The 27,876-nt window shown below is 39.1% G+C and overlaps 1 protein-coding gene across 2 annotated transcripts in view; it reads right to left on the bottom strand.

Annotated features, from left to right (window-relative positions):
* mtbp (MDM2 binding protein) overlaps positions 1 to 27,876 on the bottom strand; it is a 64,716-nt gene that overhangs the window by 12,362 nt on the left and 24,478 nt on the right. For both annotated transcript variants that reach the window (XM_034175223.1, XM_034175224.1), the window contains exons 8-13: positions 25,090 to 25,206; positions 14,171 to 14,265; positions 12,982 to 13,048; positions 12,601 to 12,718; positions 11,056 to 11,235; positions 3,826 to 3,939 (exon numbers count right to left, since the gene is read on the bottom strand). In XM_034175223.1, the coding sequence (XP_034031114.1) occupies positions 3,826 to 3,939; positions 11,056 to 11,235; positions 12,601 to 12,718; positions 12,982 to 13,048; positions 14,171 to 14,265; positions 25,090 to 25,206 (691 nt within the window). The remainder of the gene's footprint in view (positions 1 to 3,825; positions 3,940 to 11,055; positions 11,236 to 12,600; positions 12,719 to 12,981; positions 13,049 to 14,170; positions 14,266 to 25,089; positions 25,207 to 27,876) is intronic.

Below are 27,876 nucleotides of genomic sequence, written 5' to 3'. Positions count from 1 at the left end.
ATATATACACACACACACACACATATATATATACGAGGTCTATTAGAAAAGTATCCGACCTTATTATTTTTTCAAAAACCATATGGATTTGAATCACGTGTGATTACATCAGACATGCTTGAACCCTCGTGGGCATGCGAGAGTTTTTTCACGCCTGTCGGTTACGTCATTCGCCTGTGGGCAGTCTTTGAGTGAGTCGTCGTCCACCCGCTCGTCGATTTTTTTCATTGTTTAGGAATGGCTCAGAGACTTGCTTTGTTTGATAAAAATTTTTTCAAAACTGTAAGGCACAACTGAGTGGACACCATTCAATAAATTCAGCTGGTTTTCGGTAAAAATTTTAACGGCTGATGAGAGATTTTGGTCTGGTAGTGTCGCTTTAAGGACGGTCCACGGCGCCTGACGGCGATCTGCGCTTCGAGGCGGCAGCGTCTCGCCGTTTCAAGTTGAAAACTTCCACAGTTCAGGCTCTGTTGACGCAGTAAGTCGTCAGAGAACAGAGAACTTTCAGAAGAAGTCGGCATGAGGAGTTTATTCGGACATTCCATTAACGGTCATTTTGTAATGAAAGAACGTGCGGGCAGAGTCGCATGTCGGGCTGGACCTGACCGCGGGGGGTCGCGGCAGGAAAAACACCTCCGTTGGAAATCTTAACGGGCAAGTTGGAACATGCCCAAGCTGTTAAACAATTTCTCAGTTACTCACTTGTTGAAAGCCATTAAAAGCCGCCTGAATTCTACAAATGGTTTTCAACACGGAGGTGTTTTTCCTGTCGCGGCGCACACAGATTTGCCGAGTCGTCACGGAAACGACTCGGCGAATTTGCGCGTACGTCTTTCATTAAAAAAATGTCCTTAAACAGTGGAATGTCCGCATAAATTCCTCATGCCGGCCTCTTCTGAATCTTCTCTGTTCTCTCACGATGTCCTGGGTGAATTAAGCCTTAAATTAGGATGTTATCAGCTTGAAACAGGCCGACAACAGCGCCTGGAAGCGCTGCAGGACGTCCCGCTCCGTGGGAAGTCCTTACACCGACAGAAACACCCCATAATCTCTCATCAGCCGTTAAACTTTTCACAGAAAACCAGCTTAATTTCTGCCAGTCTCAAGACATTTTGCTTCCAACGCGCGTACCGAGCCCGAAGACTCGTTAAGCGCTGCAGCAGGCCACTCACACCGTCACCCTCTCTGTTTTGTGGAGCTGTGGCCAACTCTGGCAATAGGTCCAGAAACTGCGCTCCGCCATAAATATATTTATATAAAAGCTGAGTGGATTCTTGTCATTTGATTGGTGCTTTGTATGTCACATGACATGGATTAATTCATCCCATTTGTGTTGCATTGCATTCAGATTGCAGGTTGGTTCCATTTAGAGTGCAAATTTGGTTCCATACGTTTGGTACCATTGCACTCTCACGTACACACGCGAGCGCGCACATCCTCATGCGCACGCATGTGCATGCTCGCACACGTACCCTCGCGCATGTGCGCACATGCCCACACAAAACCAATCCACTGTGCTGCCTGGAGGTTGTTAGCAGGAAGAAAGAACAACAGCTGGACTCATTTCTGACGTGATTTTTTTTTTCCCGCTGCACCGAGGATTTATACAGTCCTATTTTGTTGTTCACGCACGCACAAGCGCTGACCAGGCTGTGTGTGTGCACGCGCGCAGAGGACACGACTCTCCTGAGACATAATTTGAGCCAACTGACACTGCTAATTCTTGTAACACACAAACATACACACACAAAACAAATCCACTGTGCTGTCTGTTAGCAGGAAGAGAAAGAAAACCTGTACTCATTTCTGATGTGACTTTTTTTTCTTTTTTCTGAGGAGTTACACAGCTGGACCGAGCCGGTTGCGTTTGTGCACGCGCGTGCACGGGACAGTGACATGATGATTTGATTGAGTTAACTGACGCTGCTACACACACATAAAATCCACTCCACTGTAAGCCGTCTGGATGCAAGAGCTGTTCACATGAAACCCTGTTGTGATTTTTGGCTGGACTGAGGAACTACACAAAGTCTTTTTTTTTTTTTTTATGGAAGTCCGAAGTCAGTGCACAGCATCACTGGACGACACATTACAGTGGAACACCAAAATGTAAGTCCCTTTTCTGTTGTTTATAAATTAATAAAATATAAAATGACAAGGATCTATTTTAGCCATTATATAAAACAAATAATGAATGTTTTTACATTCTTTCAATGGAACATACCATTCAACCATTCACCTCGTTGATTGGTATGTTTCAGCTTTCACCTCATGAAATATTCGTACCATTGAACTCATAAACAATCATTATTTGTATTTTATATATATATATATATATATATATATATATATATATAAACAAACATATAGACCAATAACAGTCTCTTAGAAGCACAAATTACATTCCATGACTGAATGCACACAAAGTTCACATAATCAGGAAAGTTGGTGCAGTGCTTCCAAATTTTCCAGCTTGTAAGAATATGCCTTTTCCTAATTTTCTGCAGTCAAGATGTATTCTGATGACTTTTATGAAAGGCCTGTGGTCTGTTAGGAGTCGATGTTCTACCTGCAGCTTTTCAAATAAAAAATAAAATTAATAAAATTAAGAACTGTTTCACTCCACCTTCATGAATTTGTCTACAGTTCACTGTTTTTTCACTTGCCTTGATTTTCAGATTTACACCTACAGGCACACCTAAGGCCAATTTAAAGTTTCCCGCTCACCTGACCTGCATATCTTTGGATGTGGGAGAAAGCCGGAGCACCCAGAGGGAACCCATGCAAACACAGGGGAGAACATGCAAACTCCACACAGAAAGGCCCCAGGTGGGAAACGATCCCATGGCCTTCTTGCAGTGAGACAACAGTGCTAACCTTTAAGCAATCAGGCTTGATTTTTAGATTAATCAGTGCATTTTTACTTAAAATGCAAACACAGCCATGGCTAACAGGCGACAGTCGTGGTCACATTAGCTGCAAGCGACAGTAAACAACAGAGGCAAAACAATGACTTTGCATTCATTTTCATTCACAGTGGGTGTTTTACAACAGCAAGAGGCAACGGTCACTCTGCCACCATCTAGTCGGGGTTAAAACAGGCCTGAAGTCTCTTTTTATTTTTTTGCAAATACTGAGAGACGCGACTTCCAATCTGAGTGAATAGGCAGCTTAACTTCAGCTGGTTGTTTGCTTGAACAACAATCCAAGATGATAGAAAATGCTCCAAAACAGCTGTGTTCCTTTATAAACTTAAAATGATTCTCATATGTTTTGTAAAAGTCAGCAGGAAATAAACACGTCTAAATTTAAAATGCTGCTTTTGTAACCAGATAACACCCTCTGAAGTCATTTACAAGACAACTTATGGAGATGTAGTGAGAACGGCCATCAAATGAAAGCCAACTGTTTCTCACCATCATTTATAGCTGATGTGACCGCAGCTTAATTTATGTATTTGACAGTGAAATAAAAAAACATTCAAAATAAACCCATTCTTGTCATCACTGATTAGGTGAAAATGTGTGTCGTACAACTTTTTTTTCCTCCTGTTGCATCACCAGTTATACAGCTTTGTGTTGGAGTGGCACACAGAAGGACCTTCTTACAAAGTAGATGTAAAATTCCAGCTACAGTTCATCATGAGGCACACAGGTGACTCCAGCCTGGATGTGAATCGTTTCCTTCCAGGTCTGCAAGTTACAGCCAGTATTTTAAAAGTGTCCCCAAGGTAAAATGACTCAATGAGGGTACTTCTAGCATATGCCAGTATTTCAGGAGTTCCATAAGAAGGAATTTGTTTTTTGTAAATCTAATACTTACTTAGATATTCTTTGAGAACCAGGGCCTGGGCCCAATTCACCATTTTTTCTCTCTTCAGAAAGGTGTCTCCTTTGATCCGGTGCAGGGAGTGCAGGATGTTGTCAGCATTCCCAGCTGTGCAATGAGAAAGTGAAAAAAAAAAGCATCACGAAATGAATGACAACTATTAGACAACATACAAGCACCTGTCACAGCTGTTGGGCATGATGTTGACATTTGGTGCTTAAAGACATATGCACCATGTGACGGGCTGGAACTCAGACAATAGCTTGCTTTGAATCATTAGGCTGCCTCATCTGTTCTCTGCTCCTAATTGTTCATTCTGTGTCCAGGATTTGTTTGCAGAGTTTTGAAAACCTGCACCAAACAATCTCCATACTGCTGCAGTTTTGTCTTTACATTGATTTCAGAGGCTGTTATGCAAAGAGATAAATGAATGATTCCAACCTCTCCAGTTCATTAAATACAATCCATCTATTCTAAAATAACAAAAACAATAAATGCCATGCTAGTTTGCCTCCACATTAAAAGTGCATATAATGAGGATAAACACATTAAAATGTAGTGAACCTCAAAAGGACCAGGTCAATCCTACTGAACTTGTCTGGCCTTATTGCAGGGAATAATCTTATTGACACGCATGATGGAAATTAGGAGCAGGTGTAGCTGAAGCTACCTGTCAGTTCATCAGCTTTTTTACTTTAAAAAGCCTCGCTCTAGTGACCACCAAGGCCCCCCGTTTGTTTTAGAATGGTTCTAATTTCTGACACCTCAGACAAGGCAGAAGCACAACAGGCTTCCTAAAATTATATTGTAATATGTTCTGAAACTTTCACCACACCAACATCCATTTCTAAGACATCAATAAGTAAAATGCAACAACAACAACAAAAAATTACTTGAGATGACAGGTCCAAAGCTGAAATTTTGTGTTACTCTTGTGTACAACAGACAATTTATGCCGTGTTCTTTCAGCTGCCACAGTTGTTGAGGGTCATCACAGAGGAACCATACACTAGACCTTCATCGGGATTTTGTACAAGTTTTTTGCTGGATGTCCTTGTTTATGCAACTCCAGTTCTACATGGAGAAACACAAACAGCCCCTGGTCTTTCTTGTCAAGTGGTCTCTCAACTAAGTACTCGCCAGGACCTACTCTGCTTCACTTCTGACATCTGACGGAATCAGGTGCACACAAAGCAGCATGACTGCTGAACAAAAGACAACATATATTATTCCCCCAATACCCCATACTCGTAGAGACGGTGCCTGCTCCCAGACCACCAATAACCAGCAAAAATCTATTTAAGCATAAAAATTCAAAAAGAAAAAATAATATAGCACCTTCAACTGCACCACAGACTAAAACAGTTAAATGTGGTCTATTAAACATTAGGTCTCTCTCTTCTAAGTCCCTGTTAGTAAATGATATAATAATTGATCAACATATTGATTTATTCTGCCTTACAGAAACCTGGTTACAGCAGGATGAATATGTTAGTTTAAATGAGTCAACACCCCCGAGTCACACTGTCAAAATACTCGAAACACGGGTCAAGGAGGAGGAGCAGCAGCAATCTTCCACTCCAGCTTATTAATTATTCAAAGACCCAGACAGAGCTTTAATTCATTTGAAAGCTTGACTCTTAGTCTTGTCCATCCAAATTGGAAGTCTCAAAAACCAGTTTTATTTGTTATTATCTATCGTCCACCTGGTCGTTACTGTGAGTTTCTTTGTGATTTTTCAGACCTTTTGTCTAACTTAGTGCTTAGCTCAGATAAGATAATTATAGTGGGTGATTTTAAAATCCGCACAGATGCTGAGAATGACAGCCTCAACACTGCATTTAATCTATTATTAGACTCAGTTGGCTTTGCTCAAAATGTAAATGAGCCCACCCACCACCTTAGCCACACTTTAGATCTTGTTCTGACATATGGCATAGAAATTGAAGACTTAACAGTATTCCCTGAAAACCCCTTTTTGTCTGATCATTTCTTAATAACATTTACATTTACTTTAACGGACTACCCAGCAGTGGGGAATGTTTCATTACAGTAGAAGTCTTTCTGAAAGCACTGTAACTAGGTTTAAGGATATGATTCCTTCTTTGTTATGTTTTTCAATGCCATATACCAACACAGTGCAGAGTAGCTACCTAAACTCTGTGAGTGAGATAGATTATCTCGTCAATAGCTTTACATCCTCATTGAGCACAACTCTGGATGCTGTAGCTCCTCTGAAAGAGAGAGCCTTAAATCAGAAGTGCCTGACTCCGTGGTATAACTCACAAACTCGCAGCTTAAAGCAGATAACCCGTAAGTTGGAGAGGAAATGGCGTCTCACTAATTTAGAAGATCTTCATTTAGCCTGGCAAAAGAGTCTGTTGCTCTATAAAAAAGCCCTCCGTAAAGCTAGGACATCTTACTATTCATCACTAATTGAAGAAAATAACAACCCCAGGTTTCTTTTCAGCACTGTAGCCAGGCTGACAAAGAGTCAGAGCTCTACTGAGCCGAGTATTCCTTTAACTAGTAATGACTTCATGACTTTCTTTGCAAGTAAAATTTTAACTATTACAGAAAAAATTATTCATAACCATCCCAAAGACATATCTTTATGTTCGACTGCTTTCAGTAATGCTGGTATTGGATTAGACTCCTTCTCTCCGATTGTTCTGTCTGAGTTACTTTCATTAGTCACTTCCTCCAAACCATCAACATGTCTATTAGACCCCATTCCTACCAGGCTGCTCAAGGAAGCCCTACCGTTAATTAATGCTTTGATCTTAAATGTGATCAATCTATCTTTATTAGTTGGCTATGTACCACAGGCTTTTAAGGTGGCAGTAATTAAACCATTACTTAAAAAGCCATCACTTGACCCAACTATCTTAGCTAATTGTAGGCCAATCTCCAACCTTCCTTTTCTCTCAAAAATTCTTGAAAGGGTAGTTGTAAAACAGCTAACTGATCATCTGCAGAGGAATGGTCTATTTGAAGAGTTTCAGTTAGGTTTCAGAATTCATCATCATCATCATTAGTGAAGGTTACAAATGATCTTCTTATGGCCTCAGACAGTGGACTCATCTCTGTGCTCGTCCTGTTAGACCTCAGTGCAGGTTCTGATACTGTTGACCATAAAATTTTATTACAGAGATTAGAGCATGCCATAGGTATTAAAGGCACTGCACTGCAGTGGTTTGAATCGTATTTATCTAATAGATTACAATTTGTTCATGTAAATGGGGAGTCTTCTTCACAGACTAAGGTTAATTATGGAGTTCCACAAGGTTCTGTGCTAGGACAGATTTTATTCACTTTATACATGCTTCCCTTAGGCAGTATTATTAGAAAGCATTGCTTAAATTTTCATTGTTACGCAGATGATACCCAGCTTTATCTATCCATGAAGCCAGAGGACACACACCAATTAGTTAAACTGCAGGAATGTCTTTCAGACATAAAGACATGGATGACCTCTAATTTTTTAAAACTCAGATAAAACTGAAGTTATTGTACTTGGCCCCACAAATCTTAGAAACATGGTGTCTAACCAGATCCTTACTCTGGATGGCATTACCCTGACCTCCAGTAATACTGTGAGAAATCTTGGAGTCATTTTTGATCAGGATATGTCCTTCAATGCGCATATTAAGGAAATATGTAGGACTGCTTTTTTGCATTTGCGCAATATCTCTAAAATTAGAAAGGTCTTGTCTCTTGAGTGATGCTGAAAAGCTAATTCATGCATTTATTTCTTCTAGGCTGGACTATTGTAATTCATTATTATCAGGTTGTCCTAAAAGTTCCCTGAAAAGCCTTCAGTTAATTCAAAATGCTGCAGCTAGAGTACTGACGGGGACTAGAAGGAGAGAGCATATTTCACCCATATCAGCTTCTCTTCATTGGCTCCCTGTTAATTCTAGAATAGAATTTAAAATTCTTCTTCTTACTTATAAGGTTTGAATAATCAGGTCCCATCTTATCTTAGGGACCTCTTAGTACCATATCACCCCAATAGAGCGCTTCGCTCTCAGACTGCAGGCTTACTTGTAGTTCCTAGGATCTGTAAGAGTAGAATGGGAGGCAGAGCCTTCAGCTTTCAGGCTCCTCTCCTGTGGAACCAGCTCCCAATTCGGATTAGGGAGACAGACACCCTCTCTACTTTTAAGATTAAGCTTAAAACTTTCCTTTTTGAGAAAGCTTATAGTTAGGGCTGGATCAGGTTACCCTGAACCATCCCTTAGTTATGCTGCTATAGACTTAGACTGCTGGGGGGGTTTCCCATGATGCACCCAGTGTTTCTTTTTATTCACCTCTTTTTGCTCTGTCTTTTTGCTCTGTATGCACCACTCTGCTTTTAATCATTGGTGCTTGATCTCTGCTCTCTTCCACAGCATGTCTTTTTCCTGATTCTCTCCCCTCAGCCCCAACCACTCCAAGCGGAAGACTGCCCCTCCCTGAGCCTGGTTCTGCTGGAGGTTTCTTCCTGTTAAAAGGGAGTTTTCCTTCCCACTGTCACCAAGTGCTTGCTCACAGGGGGTCGCTTTGACCGTTGGGGTTTTTCTGTAATTACTGTATGGCTTTTGCCTTACAATATAAAGCGCCTTGGGGCGACTGTTTGTTGTGATTTGGCGCTATATAAATAAAATTGATTTGATTTGATATATTATCCCAGAAACTTTGTGCAGGTGCAGGACACAAAATGCACTGAGTATTCCTGCATTTGTTTTTTGTGTGCAAACCACTAAGAGTGCAGCTAAAGAGTTTTGTTTTTAGTGAAAGCTCTGCACTATCACTGCAGCAGTTAAAGCACCATTTATAGTTTTTCTCTGCATTTGAAAGTATTTCAAATGCATCCTGAAGGTTGTATAAATGTAGAAACTCTTTAATCTGCATCATCTGTAACCAGAGAACACACACCATATCCTGAGAATTTTTTAAGCTGTTTTAGGCATTTTTTGTCTTTACTACGCAACAACAAAAAAGACAAGGTCACTATGACGGGCTGCATCCTGAGCCACCAGGATTTTTGTGCAGTTTATTCAACAAATCTCTGATCCATCTATATGTGCTCTGCATTCTCCCCTTTAAATAAATGCACTCAGCATTCCAATCCAATCCACTTTATTTATATAGCACATTTCAAAAAACATAAAAGTTTATCAAAGTGCTGCACAGTGATATACACACAAAAACAGACGCGACACAAAAAGACAAACAAAAAACAGAGATCACACAAGAAAAGAGGTCACACAAATCTCACGATGAGTTAAAAGCCAATGAATAAAAATAAGTGTTAAGATGACATTTAAAAGTAGGTAGGGTGGGGGACAACCTTATTTGCAGTGGTAGCTCATTCCACAATTTAGGGGCTGCCACAGAAAAGGCTCGATCTCCTTGTGTTTTTAAATTGCTCTTAGGGACAACGAGGACGAGCTGATCAGCTGACCTAAGAGATCATGAGGGAGTGTAAACATTTGAAGCTGCGTTTACACATAACGACGACAAGTCACGAATGCCACGAAGTATACATTCTTGGCCACTGATCATGAATGTGATGATTCGGGGCAGAGGCGTCAGGTGTCCTCAGGAACTGCTGCAACCTATTACCACATGTTACGATTAATGGCACGTGTTGCTGGAGAATTATCAGGAACCATTACGCACGGTCAAGAATAGTGTTCCGCGTTGTTGCGCGCTATTGCGCGTAACAGCACATCAAGTTCTGTCATGTTGTGAACGAGGTGAATTGTCTCCACACACACACCCATATTCATCCAGATCGCTCCAGTTTTTCAGAACTTTGTGACTGCATGCGTAGTTGGGCTCTGAGCCATGGAGTGGTGCAGAGAGGAGGAGGAGACGGACAGAGCCAGATGTGTGGCTTCATGCGGCATGCGCGTTTTTCCAAACATCAGGCACATGCAGCAGGTGGAACACCTGCAGGAGCACACTGAAGAGCATTGAAATGAGACTTTTAGCAGACTTGGTGTCAGCAATCAAACTGAATGTGGTGCAGCAGGGTTTAATTGTGCCCACGCTTCTTCCTCCGCCGGACTGGAGGAGGTGCAGAGATGTCTGGCTGCACGTGAGGCTCCTCTGGTTCCTCTGGCTCAGACTCGTTCTCCCGCTCAATAACAGCCGGTGGAACACCTGCAGGAGCGTCCTGAGGAGCTTCAGCAGGAACTGTGGAATGACACTTGGCTGACTTCGCGTCACTGTTCCTTTTCGGCATCCTGCATCAAACTGAACGCTGTGGAGCCGAGTTTAATTGTGCGCACATGACAGAAAACTGATTCGTCGTGCGCGCAGTGAAATGTGACGCAGCGTTACAAGTCGTGTCAAAACCTGACAGTTTTCGGGTCACTTCGTAATAACGCGTGACAGTTTGGGCTCCAATAACCATCACAGGAACCACTACGAATGCTGTCACGTTTTACTAAGGATCAATACTCATCAAGACGAATCAACACGCTCAGTTGTGACCTCCACGACGTGAGACGAAATGAGGGTGGTGTGTGACATTCGTGGAAGATTTTTTGACAGGCAAAAACATGCTCCACGAATATCAAGAATATCAAGCACCAACATGCACTATTAAGAAACCTATTGAGATGCGTTAAGTCACATTAAGAATGTCAGGAATGTACACGAATGACAGAAAAATGACATTCGTAACGCGTCTTACTCATGTGTAAACGCACCATAAGGGATCTGAAATATATTGTGGAGCTGATCCGATTAGTGCTTTAAAAACAAACAATAAAATTAGAAAATGTATTCTAAAATGGACTGGAAGCCAGTGAAGAGAAGCGAGGATCGGGGTGATGTGTTCATGTTTTCTAATGCCTGTAAAAAGCAAGCAGCAGCGTTTTGGACCAACTGCAAGCGTGCCAGGGAAGCCTGGTTAACACTGAAATAAAGTGCATTGCAGTAATCCAAACAGAATGAATGAATGCAGTAGCATTCATTCTCAATCTTGCTTTCTCTACATGCTTGCTCAGAATGGAGGCTGGCAGATAGAAGAAAAGATGTGGGAAGAACAGCAGAGAGGTTTTTCGAGTTCCAATAGGCAACATCGTGGCAGATGTTTGTGTTACTGTTGATATTTTTTGTTCAGTCATCATCCAAAAGCAGTAGTGACTGTTTTAATTAAGTGCAGCAAACACTCACATGCTGAACATTCCACAAAAAACCCAGTTTAAACTTTCAAACATAACATACCTGGCAATGAGAGCGACTTCCCCATCAGCAATGCAGAGACTGTTGCCATAGCAGCTGCTCCATTAATCTGAGTGGCTGAGTGCAACAGTCTAACTTTGCAGGTGTCCGATCCCGTGTCGTCAGAGCCCTGGATCAACAGCAAGTAGTGGCCACTCTCACCTTTTACCTCTACGACAGGCACTACAGGGTGCAGCAGCAGAAACAAGTGTTAACAGCAACAAACAAACAAACGTAACAGTTTTCAGCCTGTTATAGTTTCATAATGACTCAAAAACATTTTACACTTCTCATACAAGATCTCAGATGTTGTGTTTTGTGCCTTTTCTTTAGTAAGGGCCCCTTCACACATAATATGATTGAGGCAGTATGGCGCGCAAAGCACGAGTCAAATGCCACTCGTGAAAATTCTGAGCCGCCGCAAACGCCTTGTGCAGTTGCTGCTACACCCATTCGCACAGACCAGTGGCCGAACAACAGTGAGTGCCCTGCGAGTGCCCGCTCGAGTCCTCTCTCGGCAGGTGCCGGGCAAATTCCAGGTGTCACACATGAACATTCAACACTGCTTGCTGGCCACTTAGAAAAGGCGGGGCTATTCACGCTCCCAGCACGAGAGTAGAGAGCAGGCGACCATATTTGAGCTGCTTGTGAAAATTGTTTAAGTGCAACACAAGTGGTGGAATGTTTTGTGATTCCCCATTTCATATTTTGTTTGCAGATCTTCTTCAGGTTTCTGCATCTTTCGCCCAATGTTGTGTTATGTGTGAAGGGGCCCTAAAGTGTCTCTCACTCCCAGTCAGTCAGCTCTCTCAATCAGTTTAACACATATACTTCATTACTTTGTTAGATGCATTACTTTTTAACTAAGGTTGGCATGCTATGACCTTTCATGTCCCATTATCCCAAAACCTTTCGTATCTGCCAACACTATCTATAAAACCAATGTGATTATTAAAGGACTATAACACAAAGTTGTTGATAAAAGTACAAAGTTCTTCATAGTTACAAATCTCCCAACGCACGCACACACATAAGGTCTGAGCTCTACCCACCAGTCTCTCAAAATCCTGTGGGAAATACTGTACTATACAATATTATATTATAATACATTATAATATGTATGTACAATGACAATAAAGGCACTTTACTTACTTACTTATTAACAGTTATTGCCAAAAGGAGTTCATTTCATACTGTGAGTTTCACACTATATTTATTTCACTAAATATTAAACTAAACACATTTTGGTTTTTACATTTTTTTCTACTTTTACTTATTTTACATTTCTTATTTATTGGAACAAGAGTCCAATTTCCACATCTCTAAGATTACATCAGTTTTAAATCATTATTTTTTTGTTTATTTATGTGCAGGACTATATCGATGCAGCTCCATTTCTCAGTTTGTTTTCCAAAGAAGTCTTATGTTATCTATATTGAAGTAGTTGTACTATTAATTTGCACACAAAGGTTGTTATGATGAAGCTACACTCCTGTGAAAAGGCCATCGATTTAACAAAATAATGAAAAGGACTTCACAATGTACTACCGCACAGAGACTTTGGTTTCTTTGCGAGAGACTCTCTCCAGTGCTGAGAGCTGAGTTGGCTGGCTGCAGACTGAGCCACGTGGGTGACTGTACAGGACAGGCTGAACAACGCCGCAACCTACAGATATACATATGAACCACATATACAGTGAATACGACAGATCAGCCTACACACAAAATCACTTATGCATAAACACACCCTATTAGAAGAAATCTCACCAAATCTTCTAATCAACCCCATTTACATTTTAGCAGGGATTAAAAGGATTTACAATGCAAGTAAATATGTAAATTCAATTTTGTGTTTCATTTAATTGGAAACCCTCTAGGGTCATCTTCTTTCTGGATTTGAATTTCTCAGAGTCTTTTTGGGGCACTTACCTTTCCACGCAGAGACTTCAGCTGATCCAGCAGTAGTTTAGCTTTCACTGACTTCCCAGAAAGGCCTCTAATAGACAACAGTGAAGGAACTACACAGTGTTCAACCAGCAGAAATCCAAACAAACAAATAAATAAATACATGTGAGGAACATGTACAACAACAATCAAGAATTACTTTCATTGGCAACTTACACTTCTTTGGTTAAACATTTAATCATTTTCAATGGTTAACAAAAAAAAAAAAAAAAAAAAAAACACCCACACAAAATAGAGCAAATCATGTTTGACAAGATAGAATAATTGACATTTCTGCTTTTTGCTTGATAAATGCAATATTAACTACTCCATCAAAAGATCAGTTATTTCATCGCTAGAAAATTCATAGATTCCATCCACCACCCCAAAAACGGTGAACTTGCATGAAATTGTATAACCTGCCTCCTACAAATTTCAACTGAAAATAGTAACATATCAAATCTAGATACTGTTTATAGATTAGTCCATTACCACCGCAACTCAGATCCAGAAAATTGGCAGAATTAATGAATGTGTATATACTTGTATAACAAGTAAGAACATTGTATTGGCTGTCCTGCACAACCTCCCTCAACAATTCCATAAACCTCCCCTTTTGTCTCCCTCTTCTCCTTTGGCCAGACTGCTTCAGCCTCAGCATCCTCCTCCTCCCAACATATTCCACAATCCTCCTCTGCACATGCACATGATACGCTCATTCCTAAACCTGTCCATCCTCCTTCATATGTTAAAGGAAATCACAGCTTCTTTAGCTCTGCCACCTCTAGCTCAAGGGATTTTTTTTTTTTTATAAATCGCGCTGCCACCTTCAAGCCATACAACATAGCTCGTCACACTACGGTCTTATAAATGTTCCTTTTCAATCTTGCACATACTTTTCTATTAAACAATAAATAAATAAAATCACCCCGTCACTCCTCTACACTCACTCCACCTTGCCAGCACTCTCTTCCCTACCTCTCTACCACAGTCTCCATTACTTTGAGTTATTATAGTTTGCATGTCAATCTTTATACATGGGATTAAAAACAAAAATACAAACAAACAGTAAAGGAAATACTTGTTTGAGTAATGTCATTTAAATCTGATTGAAATAGACAGTTTTGTTCCCTTTCAGAGTGTATGCGCACACGCATGTCACAGAAGAGGATACAGTTCAAAATGGGTGTTGGACATCACATAGCTGGGCAGGTCTGAGAGAGTAACCAAATGAACCAAATCTAAAACTGGTCTGTAGTAATGGAAGACCTGCAAATTACAGACAGATCATAGGGAATGGAGAGAGTGGAAAAAAATTAAAAGTAAAGTTGGGATAAGGACACTGAAACACGTTTTAAACAAAGCAGCTGGTCTGCAAACAGCTTTGTATGTCAGATCATCAGCTAAAGCAGTTCAGTTAAAGGTGAAGATACAGAAAGATATCTAAGATATACAAAACTGAAGCACTGTTGAGCAAGAACCTGAAAACAAATTAGTTCAATGGTGTCAAATGTAATGGTCCCATTCATGGTTCCAAATATGGACTGTGGACTTCCAATAGCATCTGTTAAACAATATTTTGGCAAATCATCTCAACAAATTTGTATGTGGGGCAATAAGAATGGCAGTACAAAGAAAGTACATTCAGATGTTTATTATAATCACAATTACGGTAAACTAAACTCAAGGAGAAAAACAACCTGATTCATCTTGGTCTAGCACATGTCATTTATTACCTTAAAAATATATACATTTCAAATGTCTATACTTGTTCTACTTATGCAATGAGCTTGTTACAAGCAAATTAATAATATCCAAGTCAGTGTCACATTGAGCCCTGGCATTTTCCCAGCCGGCAGGCATTTTAGACATCTTGGGTTGCGGATGGGGCTTGGGCATGTTGGAGGGCAGGCAACCTAAAGATTGCTTGGCCTCCTGCTTCCCTTCATTGGGATGCCCGTGTCACCACCCGCAATTAATTGCAGCACCATTGGTATTCACTTCATGAAAATTCAGGTATGTCTTCTATAATACATTCCAATTCTAAGGTAGAACTCTACAAGTGTATATTAAGGTATATCTAAAATAATGATAATAAATAAATAAATTTAAAAAGTAGAATAGATTAGAGAAAAAAAAAAATGTACCTCATGTACTTCTTCCCTCAGCTGCTCCCGTTAGGGGTCACCACAGCAGATCAATCGTTTCCATCTCACTCTGTCCTCTGTATCTTCCTCTGTCACACCAATCACTTGCATGTCCTCCCTTAGCACATCCATAAACCTCCTCTTTGGCCTCCCTCTTTTCCTCCTGCCTGGTGGCTCCATCCTCATCTTTCTCCCTATATACCCTGGGTCCCTCCTCTGCACATGTCCAACCCTTCTCAATTTCTCTTCTCTGACTTTGTCTCCAAACCGTCCCACCTGAGTTGTCCCTCTGATATTTTCTGCCACCTACAGCTCTGCCTCCTGTCTTTTTGTTAGTGCCACTCTCTCTAAGCCGTACAATGCAGCTGATCTCACTACTGTCTTGTAGACTTCCCCTTCTCTCTTGCTGATATTCTTCAGCCACAGATCACTCCTGCCACCTGTCTTCATCCACTCCACCCTGTCTGCACTCTCTTCTTCACCTCTCTACCACACTCTCCATTACTTTGAACAGTTGACCTGAAGTATTTAAACTCATCTACTTTCACCACTAGGCTCCCTCTCATTCACATGTACTCAGCTGTGCTCTTACTGACTTTCATTCCCCTTCTCTCCAGGGCATATCTCCACCTTTCCAGGCTGGACTCAACCTGCTGTCTAACCTCACTGCAGATCACAATGTCATCTGCAAACATCATAGCCCATAGAGAGTTCTGTCTGATCTCATCAGTTAACCTGTCATCACCACTGCAAACAAGAAAGGACTCAGAGCTGATCCTTGGTGTAATCCCACCTCCACCTAGAATGAGTCTGTCATTCCTACTATGCATCTCACCACTGTCACACTGTCCTTGTACACCTCCTGCACTACCCCCTACATCAGGGGTAGGCAACCTGTTCCAGAAAGAGCCATGAGGGTGCAGGTTTTCTTTGCAGCCACTGACTCCACCAGGTGATTTCACTGATTAACTGATTCCATCTGCTCAAAGTGATATTAATCAGTAAAATCACCTGGTGGAGTCAGTGGCTGCAAAGAAAACCTGCACCCTCATGGCTCTTTCTGGAACAGGTTGCCTACCCCTGCCCTACATACTTCTCTGCCACTCCAGAATTCCTCATGCAATACCACAACTCTCTTGGCACCCTGTCATAAGCTTTCGCTAAATCCACAAACACACTTCATGTACATAATAGTTAAATCACATACCCTTTTGTCATGGAAAAAATATCCAATATACAGTACCAGTCAAGCATTTGGACACACTTTCCTGTTCAACTGAAAGAGTAAGTGTGTCCAAACATTTGACCAGTACTGTAGCTAAACTCAGTGTAGGGTTGGGGCACCCCCAGCCCCAACCATGGATATTGAACTGGCCTGACTGCAGTCCTCATCTATCCCCAATAGAAAATGTGAGGAGAATTTTTGAGAAAAAAAAAAAACCAAGGATGACTCCATGCTGTTACACACCTTAAGATGTATTTGTAGGAAGAATTGGGAGCCATCTGAAATGGATAACCTCTCTGTGGAGGAACAGGTGATTTCATTTTTGAAGGACAAAGGAATTGTAATAAATTCCAATGATGTTGAAAGTAGTCACCTTTTACCGCGGAGAGGAAAAAAACAATCTAGAGTTATATTACTGAGGCTTACAAGCAGGAAACAGAAGATTGCAATTCTAAAACAAGCAAAGAATTTAAGAGGAACAAATGTATACATTAATGAATACTTGACCAGAAAGAACTCAGACTTAGCAAGACAGGCACGACTTTTAAGAAAACAAAATAAGATACAGGCCACATGGACATTTAATTGTAAAGTTTACATTAAATTAAATGGAACACCTGAAGAAGCGAAAACCTTATGGATTAAAGATGAACATGACCTTAGTGAGTTTAATTGATGTAAGTTGTGAAATAATACTTGATAAAGAAATGTATTGGATGATTGTGACGATGGAGGAAAATCTGCATAAAGTAAAATAATCATGGTCAATAATCAGTTTATTTCTGCCAAGGAGCTCTGCCTGGAAACATTTAATCATAGTCATTCTACCTCTCGCCATTTGGATTGGAATCTGACCCAGATTCTTTTTTTAGTGACAATATTGAGAGACATTGTAATTATTTTACGGAAGAACAATTCAATGATTACATAATCAATGATGGAGATTTTTCAATAATACATTTTAATAGTAGAAGTCTCTCCCGGAATTTTTCAAGTATAAATGATTGTTTGATAACATCTAAAAAAAAGTTTTTCAGTGATTGCAATATCAGAAACATGGTTATCTGAGGTCAGTCAAGATTTAGTACAACTGGATGGTTATCAATTGTTTCTGGTTAATAGACAGATGAGAAGAGGCGGGGGCGTGGCATTATATGTAAGGTCTGATTATAATTGTAAACTAGTTAATAATATGTCTTTTACAGTTGATAATATCATGGAATGTGTTACGGTCAAAATTACATCTATAAATTCAAATAATACGGTTGTTAGTTGCATATACAGAGCTCCTGGAGCAAATATTGATACCTTTGAACAAATAATTATGGGAATGTACAACAAAATTAATAAGAATGCATATTTATTTATCTGTGGTGATTTTAATATTGATTTTCTAAATCCTCACAATCATCCACAAACTACTTAATTTATAAATTCCATATATTGTATGGGGTTATTCCCGACTATTATTCATCCAAGCAGAATAACTTCGAACTCAACAACCCTTATTGATAATATTCTAACAAATGTTATATCCGGTAAGCTCAGTGCGGGACTACTGGTAAGTGATATTACGGATCACCTGCCAGTATTCACTGTTGTTGCATTACATGGTCGAGTGTTTCGAAAGGATTTTAATAGGTTGAGTAGAAAAGTAACACCAATAGCCATTGACAATTTAAGGGAGGATTTACTACGTCAGAATTGGAATGAAGTTTATGTTGATGATGTTGATGTATCCTATGATGGTTTAATTTCCTCTATTTCTAAGTTATATGATAAACATTGTCCTCTTGTTGACAAAATATACACTAATCGATACGGCAATAAACCATGGATAACTAAGGGACTTCAGAGAGCATGTAAAAAGAAGAATTTATTGTATAAACAATTTATAAAATTAAGAACAAAGGAAGCTGAAAGTAAATATAAAATTTATAAGAATAAACTAATTTATATTATGAGATTTAGTAAGTAAAAAATACTATAGCGAGCTACTCGTTAAAAACAAGAATAATATAAAAAATACATGGAACATTTTAAATGAAATAATAAAAAAGAGTAAAAATGTTAGAGATTATCCTTCTTTTTTTCTCTTGAATAATACTGTGATTGAAGACAATGAGCCTATTGCTGACCATTTTAACGAATTTTTTGTCAATGTGGGGAAAAAACTAGCTAGTAATATCGACTCAACGAGCACAAATTTTTTTGAAAATAAGATAACATTTAATAAATCTGTGTCAATGTTTGTTGGTGCAACCAATGAAGAAGAGATAATTGATCTGGTGCATAATTCCAAAAGTAAGAAAACAAAGGATTTTAATAATTTTGATATGGCTTTTCTGAAAAAAATTATTGATTGTATAGCGAAACCTTTCAGCTATATTTGTAATATATCATTAAGTTCTGGTAAATTTCCTTCTCAGATGAAGATAGCAAAAGTAATACCTACGTTTAAAACCGGGGACAAACACACTTTTTCCAATTACAGACCTATTTCACTTTTACCACAATTTTCGAAAATACTAGAAAAAATTTTGTAAAAAGATTGAATAATTACTTGCAAAAGCATGAGATACTTTGTGAAGAACAGTATGGATTTAGAAAATCTAGATCTACATCACATGCATTGATGGATTTTATCGAAAATATAGCGACTACAGTAGATAATAAGCAATATACAGTAGGTATTTTTTTTGATTTACAGAAAGCGTTTGATTCTGTTAACCATGAAATATTATTAACCAAATTACAGAAATACGGAATTAGAGGATTAGCATATGATTGGATAAATAGTTATTTACATGGTCGGTTTCAGTATGTTCATTATAATAACATTGATTCTGGACTTCGGGAAATTATGTGTGGGGTGCCCCAGGGTTCGGTGTTAGGACCCCTGTTATTTATACTATATATAAATGATATAAGTTGGGTGTCAAGAGTACTGAGGTGTGTCCTTTTTGCAGATGACACAACTGTGTTTTGTAGTGGTGATAATCTTGAACAGCTTTTGGATACTGTGGAAAATGAATTGGATAAATTCAAGGCTTGGTTTAACGCTAATAAATTGTCACTTCACCTTGGAAAAACTAAATGTATTATATTTGGAAATAAATTTGTACCTAAATGTAAAAATGTAACCATTAACAATATGGAAATAGAGACAGTGACTGAAAAACTCAGCTGGAAACCGCATATAAATTATATAAAATTGAAAATGTCAAATCTATCGCCATCATGTACAGGGTCAAGGACACACTGTTACAGGAAGGATTACTCACTTTATATCATTCTTTAGTAGTATCATATATGACATATTGTGTGGAGTCTTGGGGTAACACTTATAAATCAAATACCAATCAAGTATTTCTCTTACAAAAACATGCCATTAGAATTATTTGTAACAAACATTATCTTGAGTCAACGCATTCTTTGTTTATGATTTTAAATTTATTGAAATTTAGAGATTTAGTGGATTATATCACAATACAAACTTTGTACAAAGCAAATAATCGAGCCTTACCACTTTATGTACAGAACCTGTTCAAGATAAGTGATTCTGGATATAGTTTACGAGGATGTGCTGTATTTAAGAGGCCTCCCGTACGCACTAATATAAAGGGTTTTTGTGTTTCAGTTAAGGGGGTGAAGATTTGGAATAAATGTCCTGTTGAAATTAGATTATGTAGTTCTTTAGTTTGTTTTAAGAAACGTTATAAAAACCTATTAATTTCTGGATATATTGGAAAAGGAAATTGAATTTAATGTATAAATATGATGTATAAATGTGTTAATGTATGGTATGTATCTGTGGGGAATGTATGTATATATAGGAGTGTGAGCAAAAATGGATATGTATTTATGAGTCCTATTTATTTTTTTATTTTTTTTGGAGTATAAGTGTAAAATGTGTTGGACTGGATTTTTGGTATAGGGGTGGGTAACTTATAAGCTTTGCTTCTTCCCACCCCTTTTCAGACACACAGTGCAAATTTTGGTTTTGGTTTTTGTTTTGATATGTTGTGTCTGTACTGTGTTGATGCTGAAATAAATTTCATTCATTCATTCATTCATTCATTCAAAATCACATCTGCAATGCTTCACAGCTTGGTATCCTCAATGTCAAAACATCTTTAAAGTGTTGTGAGAAGGAATGGCAACATTACAAAGTGGCAAAAGCTTGAACATCCCAGCTTTTTTGGAATGTGTTGCAGGCCTTAATACAAGAACAAGAAATATTAACAAATGAAATGAAGATGACCACACAAAACATGAAATATCTTGAGTTCATAGTGTCTGCAATTAAATAAAAGAAAGTAAATTGAATAATCACTGCATCATTTTGTTTTACATTTTCCATCCTATCCTTTTCTGATTTGAGGTTGTACTTTGGTTTTGATAGTTTTGGTTGGAAGCAGATCCTCTGTACTTGGCTTTATTAGACTAAAACTTGGCTTTCAGGCCCGCCGAAGAAATATACATTTTTCAAGAAATAAGCCTGGAGATTATTCCTAACATGGCACAGATTTCATAAATATAACAACGTCAAAGAGACCCTCAGTTTGGTGCTTGAACACAGCATGGCCTCTCTTCCCACTGAGAGTGTAGATGCATCTGATATTCAGGACATCTACAACTTATTATCTTGGGGTGTAGACAGTGAGTGTGTGTGAAGCATTATATTCAGGTATCCCAGTGGTGTGGAGATGTGATAGTTTTGTTTGTTTTAACTGTGTGCCAAAAGAAGAAGAATCGCAACCATCTGCTCCTCTGCATTGGGACCTGATGAGATCACACAAATCCATATGCTGTCTTTCCATAGACAGACACACACACACACAGCATAAATATGAAACTTTAATTAAATAAGCAAAACCCTGTTAGAACAATTTATATCATTGTCTGAAGAGACAATGATTGATACCAACTATATGTCAAACACATTTTTAACTGTCTTTAATACTAATGCTATCAGTACTTTAAAAATAAATAATGATAATAATGCAGGTTTGTGTGCTTCAGACTTCAGCGAAGATGATAATTTCTCAGGCAAAACCCCTGTGTGTGTGTTTTTTTTGTTGTTGTTGTTGTGGTTATTAATCTACCTACGTGCACACATTACAAAACACTGATAAAAAAAAGACCTCATCTCATACACACAACACTGCACAGATTTTACACTGTATCCAAATACACACAAACACATTCATGTGCACATATTCAGAGTCTGCACAGAAAAAGACACGTGGCCACATTAGAACTATGATATTCTGCAACAGTTAGCTGTGGGTTATAATGATGAAGGTCTTCTGCTGAACCAATTTAAGCTTAATTTAAAGTATAAAATTGTGCAAAGGACTGATGGAAAATCATGGCTCAGGAAGTTAGCTGTCACTACAACCTAGTCCCAAAGTTCAAACTTTCAGCAGTGCTTTTCCTTGATGAGATGTTAAATCTATATTCTAATGCTGTGCTCTGGCGGTCATTGTAAGTACAAAAGTTCAACGGCACAAATAGGTTTGATTTATTTGACTAATTACTCTGCTCTCACAGGTTTCTCAGTGTGATTAAAGAGAAACCAGAAAATGACCCCTTTGAACTTGCCTCCTTCTAGCTGACAGAAATCATTGGGAAGCAGGGCTGTGCGCCGATCAGCTGTCACACAGAGTCACGATGTAGTTCATACGTGCAGACAAATCAGGTTATTTGCTGTAACAGACTTTTTTCAAACTACAAAAATTAAACACTCCCCCCTCCCACAAAAAAAAAAGAATTAAAAAATAAATAAATAATAAACAACATTAAGTGACAACAAGAGCAATCTGAGATTTCTGACATCCGCCAAGGGGTGACGAGGACTTTACCTGGAGCCGGATTTGGATCACCTCCAAAATTCAGAGGAGTCTTCCATGCCCTAATATCTATCTGTGGTGCAAATTTGGTGAAAATCGGAGAAGTCTTTTTTTTTTTACGTAAACCTCTAAAGCCCATATAAAGTGAAATCTTGATCCAGAATCCAGATCTGGATCAGCTCCAAAATTGAATTCGGCACTTCAGAGTTTCCCATAATCCCCCTGTTGGCCCCCTGCACTTCCCAGAATGCACCATGGGCCAGCAGAGTTCCACCGTTTCACAGCGCATGTAAACAATGGCAAGGCAAGGATGTGGATGGCGTTGATTTAGCGAGTTCACAGGTGATTATGATGATGACACATTCTCCCAAGTTGAGAGGGTTATCTGGACAAGGTATAGCACCTGTGATGGACCTCTGCTGTGCCCCTGCTGTGCCCCGATACTGTCTTAATTGTCCATACTTTACGAGGTGTGTTTACACTGTAAGTGCTGAGCTCCTGACACCGGAACTCTGCTGAAACTGACCTCTCGCGTGAGACAGCGTGAGATTCACAACTGCAAAGCAGCGAATGGAGTCTTCCATGCCCTAATATCCATCTGTGGTTAAAATTTCATCAAAATCTGTGTAGTAGTTTTGATGTAATCCTGTTAACAGAGAGGCAAATAAATAAATGCCAATGATTTTATTACGTAATAGTCATGTTCCCATCTTAAAGCACTCTGGCAAAAATCAGTGCTTACAACCCCTGGCAAAAATTATGGAATCACCGGCCTCGGAGGATGTTCATTCACTTGTTTAATTCTGTAGAAAAAAAGCAGATCACAGACATGACAAAACTAAAGTCATTTCAAATGGCAACTTTCTGGCTTTAACAAACACTATAAGAAATCAGGAAAAAAAAAATTGTGGCAGTCAGTAACGGTTACTTTTTTAGACCAAGCAGAGGGAAAAAAATATGGAATCACTCAATTCTGAGGAAAAAATTATGGAATCACGAAAAACCAAAGAACGCTCCAACACATCACTAGTATTTTGTTGCACCACCTCTGGCTTTTATAACAGCTTGCAGTCTGAGGCATGGACTTAATGAGTGACATACAGTACTCTTCATCAATCTGGCTCCAACTTTCTCTGATTGCTGTTGCCAGATCAGCTTTGCAGGTTGGCGCCTTGTCATGGACCATTTTCTTCAACTTCCACCAAAGATTTTCAACTGGATTAAGATCCGGACTATTTGCAGGCCATGACATTGACCCTATGTGTCTTTTTGCAAGGAATGTTTTCACAGTTTTTGCTCTATGGCAAGATGCATTATCATCTTGAAAAATGATTTCATCATTCCCAAACATCCTTTTAATTGATGGGATAAGAAAAGTGTCCAAAATATCAAAGTCAACTTGTGCATTTATTGATGACATAATGACGGCCATCTCCCCAGTGCCTTTACCTGACATGCAGCCCCATATCATCAATGACTGTGGAAATGTACATGTTCTCTTCAGACAGTCATCTTTATAAATCTCATTGGAACGGCACCAAACAAAAGTTCCAGCATCATCACCTTGCCCAATGCAGATTCATCGCTGAATATGACTTTCATCCAGTCATCCACAGTCCATGATTGCTTTTCCTTAGCCCATCGTAACCTTGTTTTTTTCTGTTTAGGTGTTAATGATGCCTTTCGTTTAGCTTTTCTGTATGTAAATCCCATTTCCTTTAGGTGGTTTCTTACAGTTCGGTCACAGACGTTGACTACAGTTTCCTCCCATTTGTTCCTCATTTGTTTTGTTGTGCATTTTCGATTTTTGAGACATATTGCTTTAAGTTTTCTGTCTTGACGCTTTGATGTCTCCTTGGTCTACCAGTATGTTTGCCTTTAACAACCTTCCCATGTTGTTTGTATTTGGTCCAGAGTTTAGACACAGCTGACTGTGAACAACCAACATCTTTTGCAATATTGCGTGATGATTTACCATCTTTTAAGAGTTTGATGATCGTCTCCTTTGTTTCAATTGACATCTCTCGTGTTGGAGCCATGATTCATGTCAGTCCACTTGGTGCAACAGCTCTCCAAGGTGTGATCACTCCTTTTTAGATGCAGACTAACGAGCAGATCTGATTTGATGCAGGTGTTAGTTTTGGGGATGAAAATGTACAGGGTGATTCCATAATTTATTCCTCAGAATTGAGTGAGTCTATATTTTTTCCCTCTGCTTGGTCTAAAAAAGTAACCGTTACTGACTGCCACAATTTTTTTCCCTGATTTCTTATAGTGTTTCTTAAAGCCAGATAGTTGCCATTTGAAATGACTTTAGTTTTGTGTCATGTCTGTGATCTGCTTTTTTTCTACAAAATTAAACAACTGAATGAACATCCTCCGAGGCCGGGGATTCCATAATTTTCGCCAGGGGTTGTATACTTCATATGAAGGCAACTGGGAACTCTTATTTCCAGTCTCCAACTAAGAAAACAATTGGACTTCCTACTTGGTAACTTTGGAAACATTTCCAAATAATGTTGATTACTCAAGGACTAAAACCACTATTTCAACTAAGCACAGTGTTTCTGTAAAGACACACCACACTGCCACCACAATATAAAACAATTCAGACAGGAAACATTACTATTGTCCTTAGAGAGCATTTTGTGCCATGTTCACCCCTGGTTCCTCTATTTAGAGTTGTACTCATAGCGTGAGAAGCAGGTAAGGCAAAAACACAAGAAAAATACCAACTTTCTGTGTGAACTATTACATATAACAGAGTCAAGCTGAGGCTGTCTATGTTTTCATGTGGTTTGGTAGAGTGTTTAAAATTAATGAGGACATTTCATGACCAGAGTGTTAAAGGTTCTGAAGGTCTCACCTCAGAGTGTAATTTGTGGTCTGGCCTCATATCAGGAGCTTGCAGGAGACTCAGCCCGGATTTCTGTTTCACTCGAGAGCGCAGAGAAAAGCCATCGAAACATAGCTCTGATGCATACTGAGGCAGATGCACAAACACACAGTGGAGACAAAAAATAAATTACATAGCAACAACCGCTCTTATGGTTCTGGTACAATCACACATAATTTCCCTCAAACACTTGAAATGAGCTGAAACATAACATATGAGAAAGAAGCTTAGTCTCACACACACTGCATACACACACGTGCACGTGTGTGCATGCAGACACAGAGAGAAAATTTACCTACCAGCAATCCACACAATCACACATAATTTTCTTGAAATTGTGCTACTTGAAATGATTTGATAGCACATATAACAAAACCACGCATGAACCTGTTCAAAACCTTGGTAACACCAGACTTTGACCTTCTTTCAACCACAGTCACACATTAAAATAACAGTAAAGTCTTAATGACTACAAAATTAAGTGTTCAAACAAAACCCTCATTATTTAAGATTTTTGATGGAACAACATCATGGTTTATTATTTTTGTATATATGTGTGTACACACACACACCACCCACTTTATTAGGTACGCCTTGCTAGTACCAGGTTGGACCGTGTTTTGCATTCAGAACTACTTAATTATTTGTGGCACAGATTCAACAAGCTGTTGGAAACACACCTCAGAGATGTTGATCCATACTGACATAACAGCATCACACAGTCACCCATTCAGCCAATCTGCCCATTCTCCTTTGACATCAAAAAGGCATTTTCATCCACACATCTGTCATTCTCTGCAAACCCTAGAGATGCTTGTGCGTGAAAATCCCAGTAGATCAGCAGTTTCTGAAATACTCAGACCAGTGCATCTCACACCAACAACCAAGCCACATTCAAAGTCACTTAAATCCCCTTTCTTCCCCATTCTGATGCTCGCTTTGAGCTTCAGCAAGTCGTCTTCACCACCCCTAAATGCACTGAGTTGTTGCCAAGTGACTGGTTGACTAGCTATCTGTGTTAATCAATTGGACAAGTGAACCTAATAAAGTGGGCGGTGAGTGCATATACATACACACAACATTACACACATACACACAGTCTAAGTCTATAGCAGCATAACTAAGGGATGGTTCAGGGTCACCTGATCCAGCCCTAACTATAAGCTTTAGCAAAAAGGAAAGTTTTAAGCCTAATCTTAAAAGTAGAGAGGGTGTCTGTCTCCTTGATCCGAATTGGGAGCTGGTTCCACAGGAGAGGAGCCTGAAAGCTGAAGGCTCTGCCTCCCATTCTACTCTTACAAACCCTAGGAACTACAAGTAAGCCTGCAGTCTGAGAGCGAAGCGCTCTATTGGAGTGATATGGTACTATGAGGTCCCTAAGATAAGAAGGGACCTGATTATTCAAAACCTTATAAGTAAGAAGAAGAATTTTAAATTCTATTCTAGAATTAACAGGAAGCCAATGAATAAATAAATGCATGAATTAGTTTTTCAGCATCACTCTGAGACAAGACCTTTCTAATTTTAGAGATATTGCATAAATGCAAAAAAGCAGTCTTACATATTTGTTTAATATGCGCTTTGAATGACATATCCTGATCAAAAACGACTCCAAGATTTCTCACAGTATTACTAGAGGTCAGGGTAATGCCATCCAGAGTAAGGATCTGGTTAGACACCATGTTTCTAAGATTTGTGGGGCCAAGTATAACAACTTCAGTTTTATCTGAGTTTAAAAGCAGGAAATTAGAGGTCATCCATGTCCTTATGTCTGTAAGACAATCCTGCAGTTTAGCTAATTGGTGTGTGTCCTCTGGCTTCATGGATAGATAAAGCTGGGTATCATCTGCGTAACAATGAAAATTTAAGCAATGCCGTCTAATAATACTGCCTAAGGGAAGCATGTATAAAGTGAATAAAATTGGTCCTAGCACAGAACCTTGTGGAACTCCATAATTAACCTTAGTCTGTGAAGAAGATTCCCCATTTACATGAACAAATTGTAATCTATTAGATAAATGATTCAAACCACCGCAGCGCAGTGCCTTTAATACCTATGGCATGCTCTAATCTCTGTAATAAAATTTTATGGTCAACAGTATCAAAAGCAGCACTGAGGTCTAACAGAACAAGCACAGAGATGAGTCCACTGTCTGAGGCCATAAGAAGATCATTTGTAACCTTCACTAATGCTGTTTCTGTACTATGATGAATTCTAAAACCTGACTGAAACTCTTCAAATAGACCATTCCTCTGCAGATGATCAGTTAGCTGTTTTACAACTACCCTTTCAAGAATTTTTGAGAGAAAAGGAAGGTTGGAGATTGGCCTATAATTAGCTAAGATAGCTGGGTCAAGTGATGGCTTTTTAAGTAATGGTTTAATTACTGCCACCTTAAAAGCTTGTGGTACATAGCCAACTAATAAAGATAGATTGATCATATTTAAGATCGAAGCATTAAATAATGCTAGGGCTTCCTTGAGCAGCCTGGTAGGAATGGGGTCCAACAGACATGTTTGGATGTTTGGATGAAGTAACTAATGAAAATAACTCAGACAGAACAATCTAAGAGAAAGAGTCTAACCAAATACCGGCATCACTGAAAGCAGCCAAAGATAACGATACGTCTTTGGGATGGTTATGAGCAATTTTTTCTCTAATAGTTAAAATTTTATTAGCAAAGAAAGTCATGAAGTCATTACTAGTTAAAGTTAAAAGAATACTCGGCTCAATAGAGCTCTGACTCTTTGTCAGCC

Source organism: Thalassophryne amazonica, chromosome 7 (genome assembly GCF_902500255.1).
Source record: "Thalassophryne amazonica chromosome 7, fThaAma1.1, whole genome shotgun sequence".
Taxonomy (NCBI): domain Eukaryota; kingdom Metazoa; phylum Chordata; class Actinopteri; order Batrachoidiformes; family Batrachoididae; genus Thalassophryne; species Thalassophryne amazonica.
The sequence above is the reverse complement of the archived record's forward strand: the minus strand, read 5'-3'. Positions and strand labels throughout refer to the sequence as shown.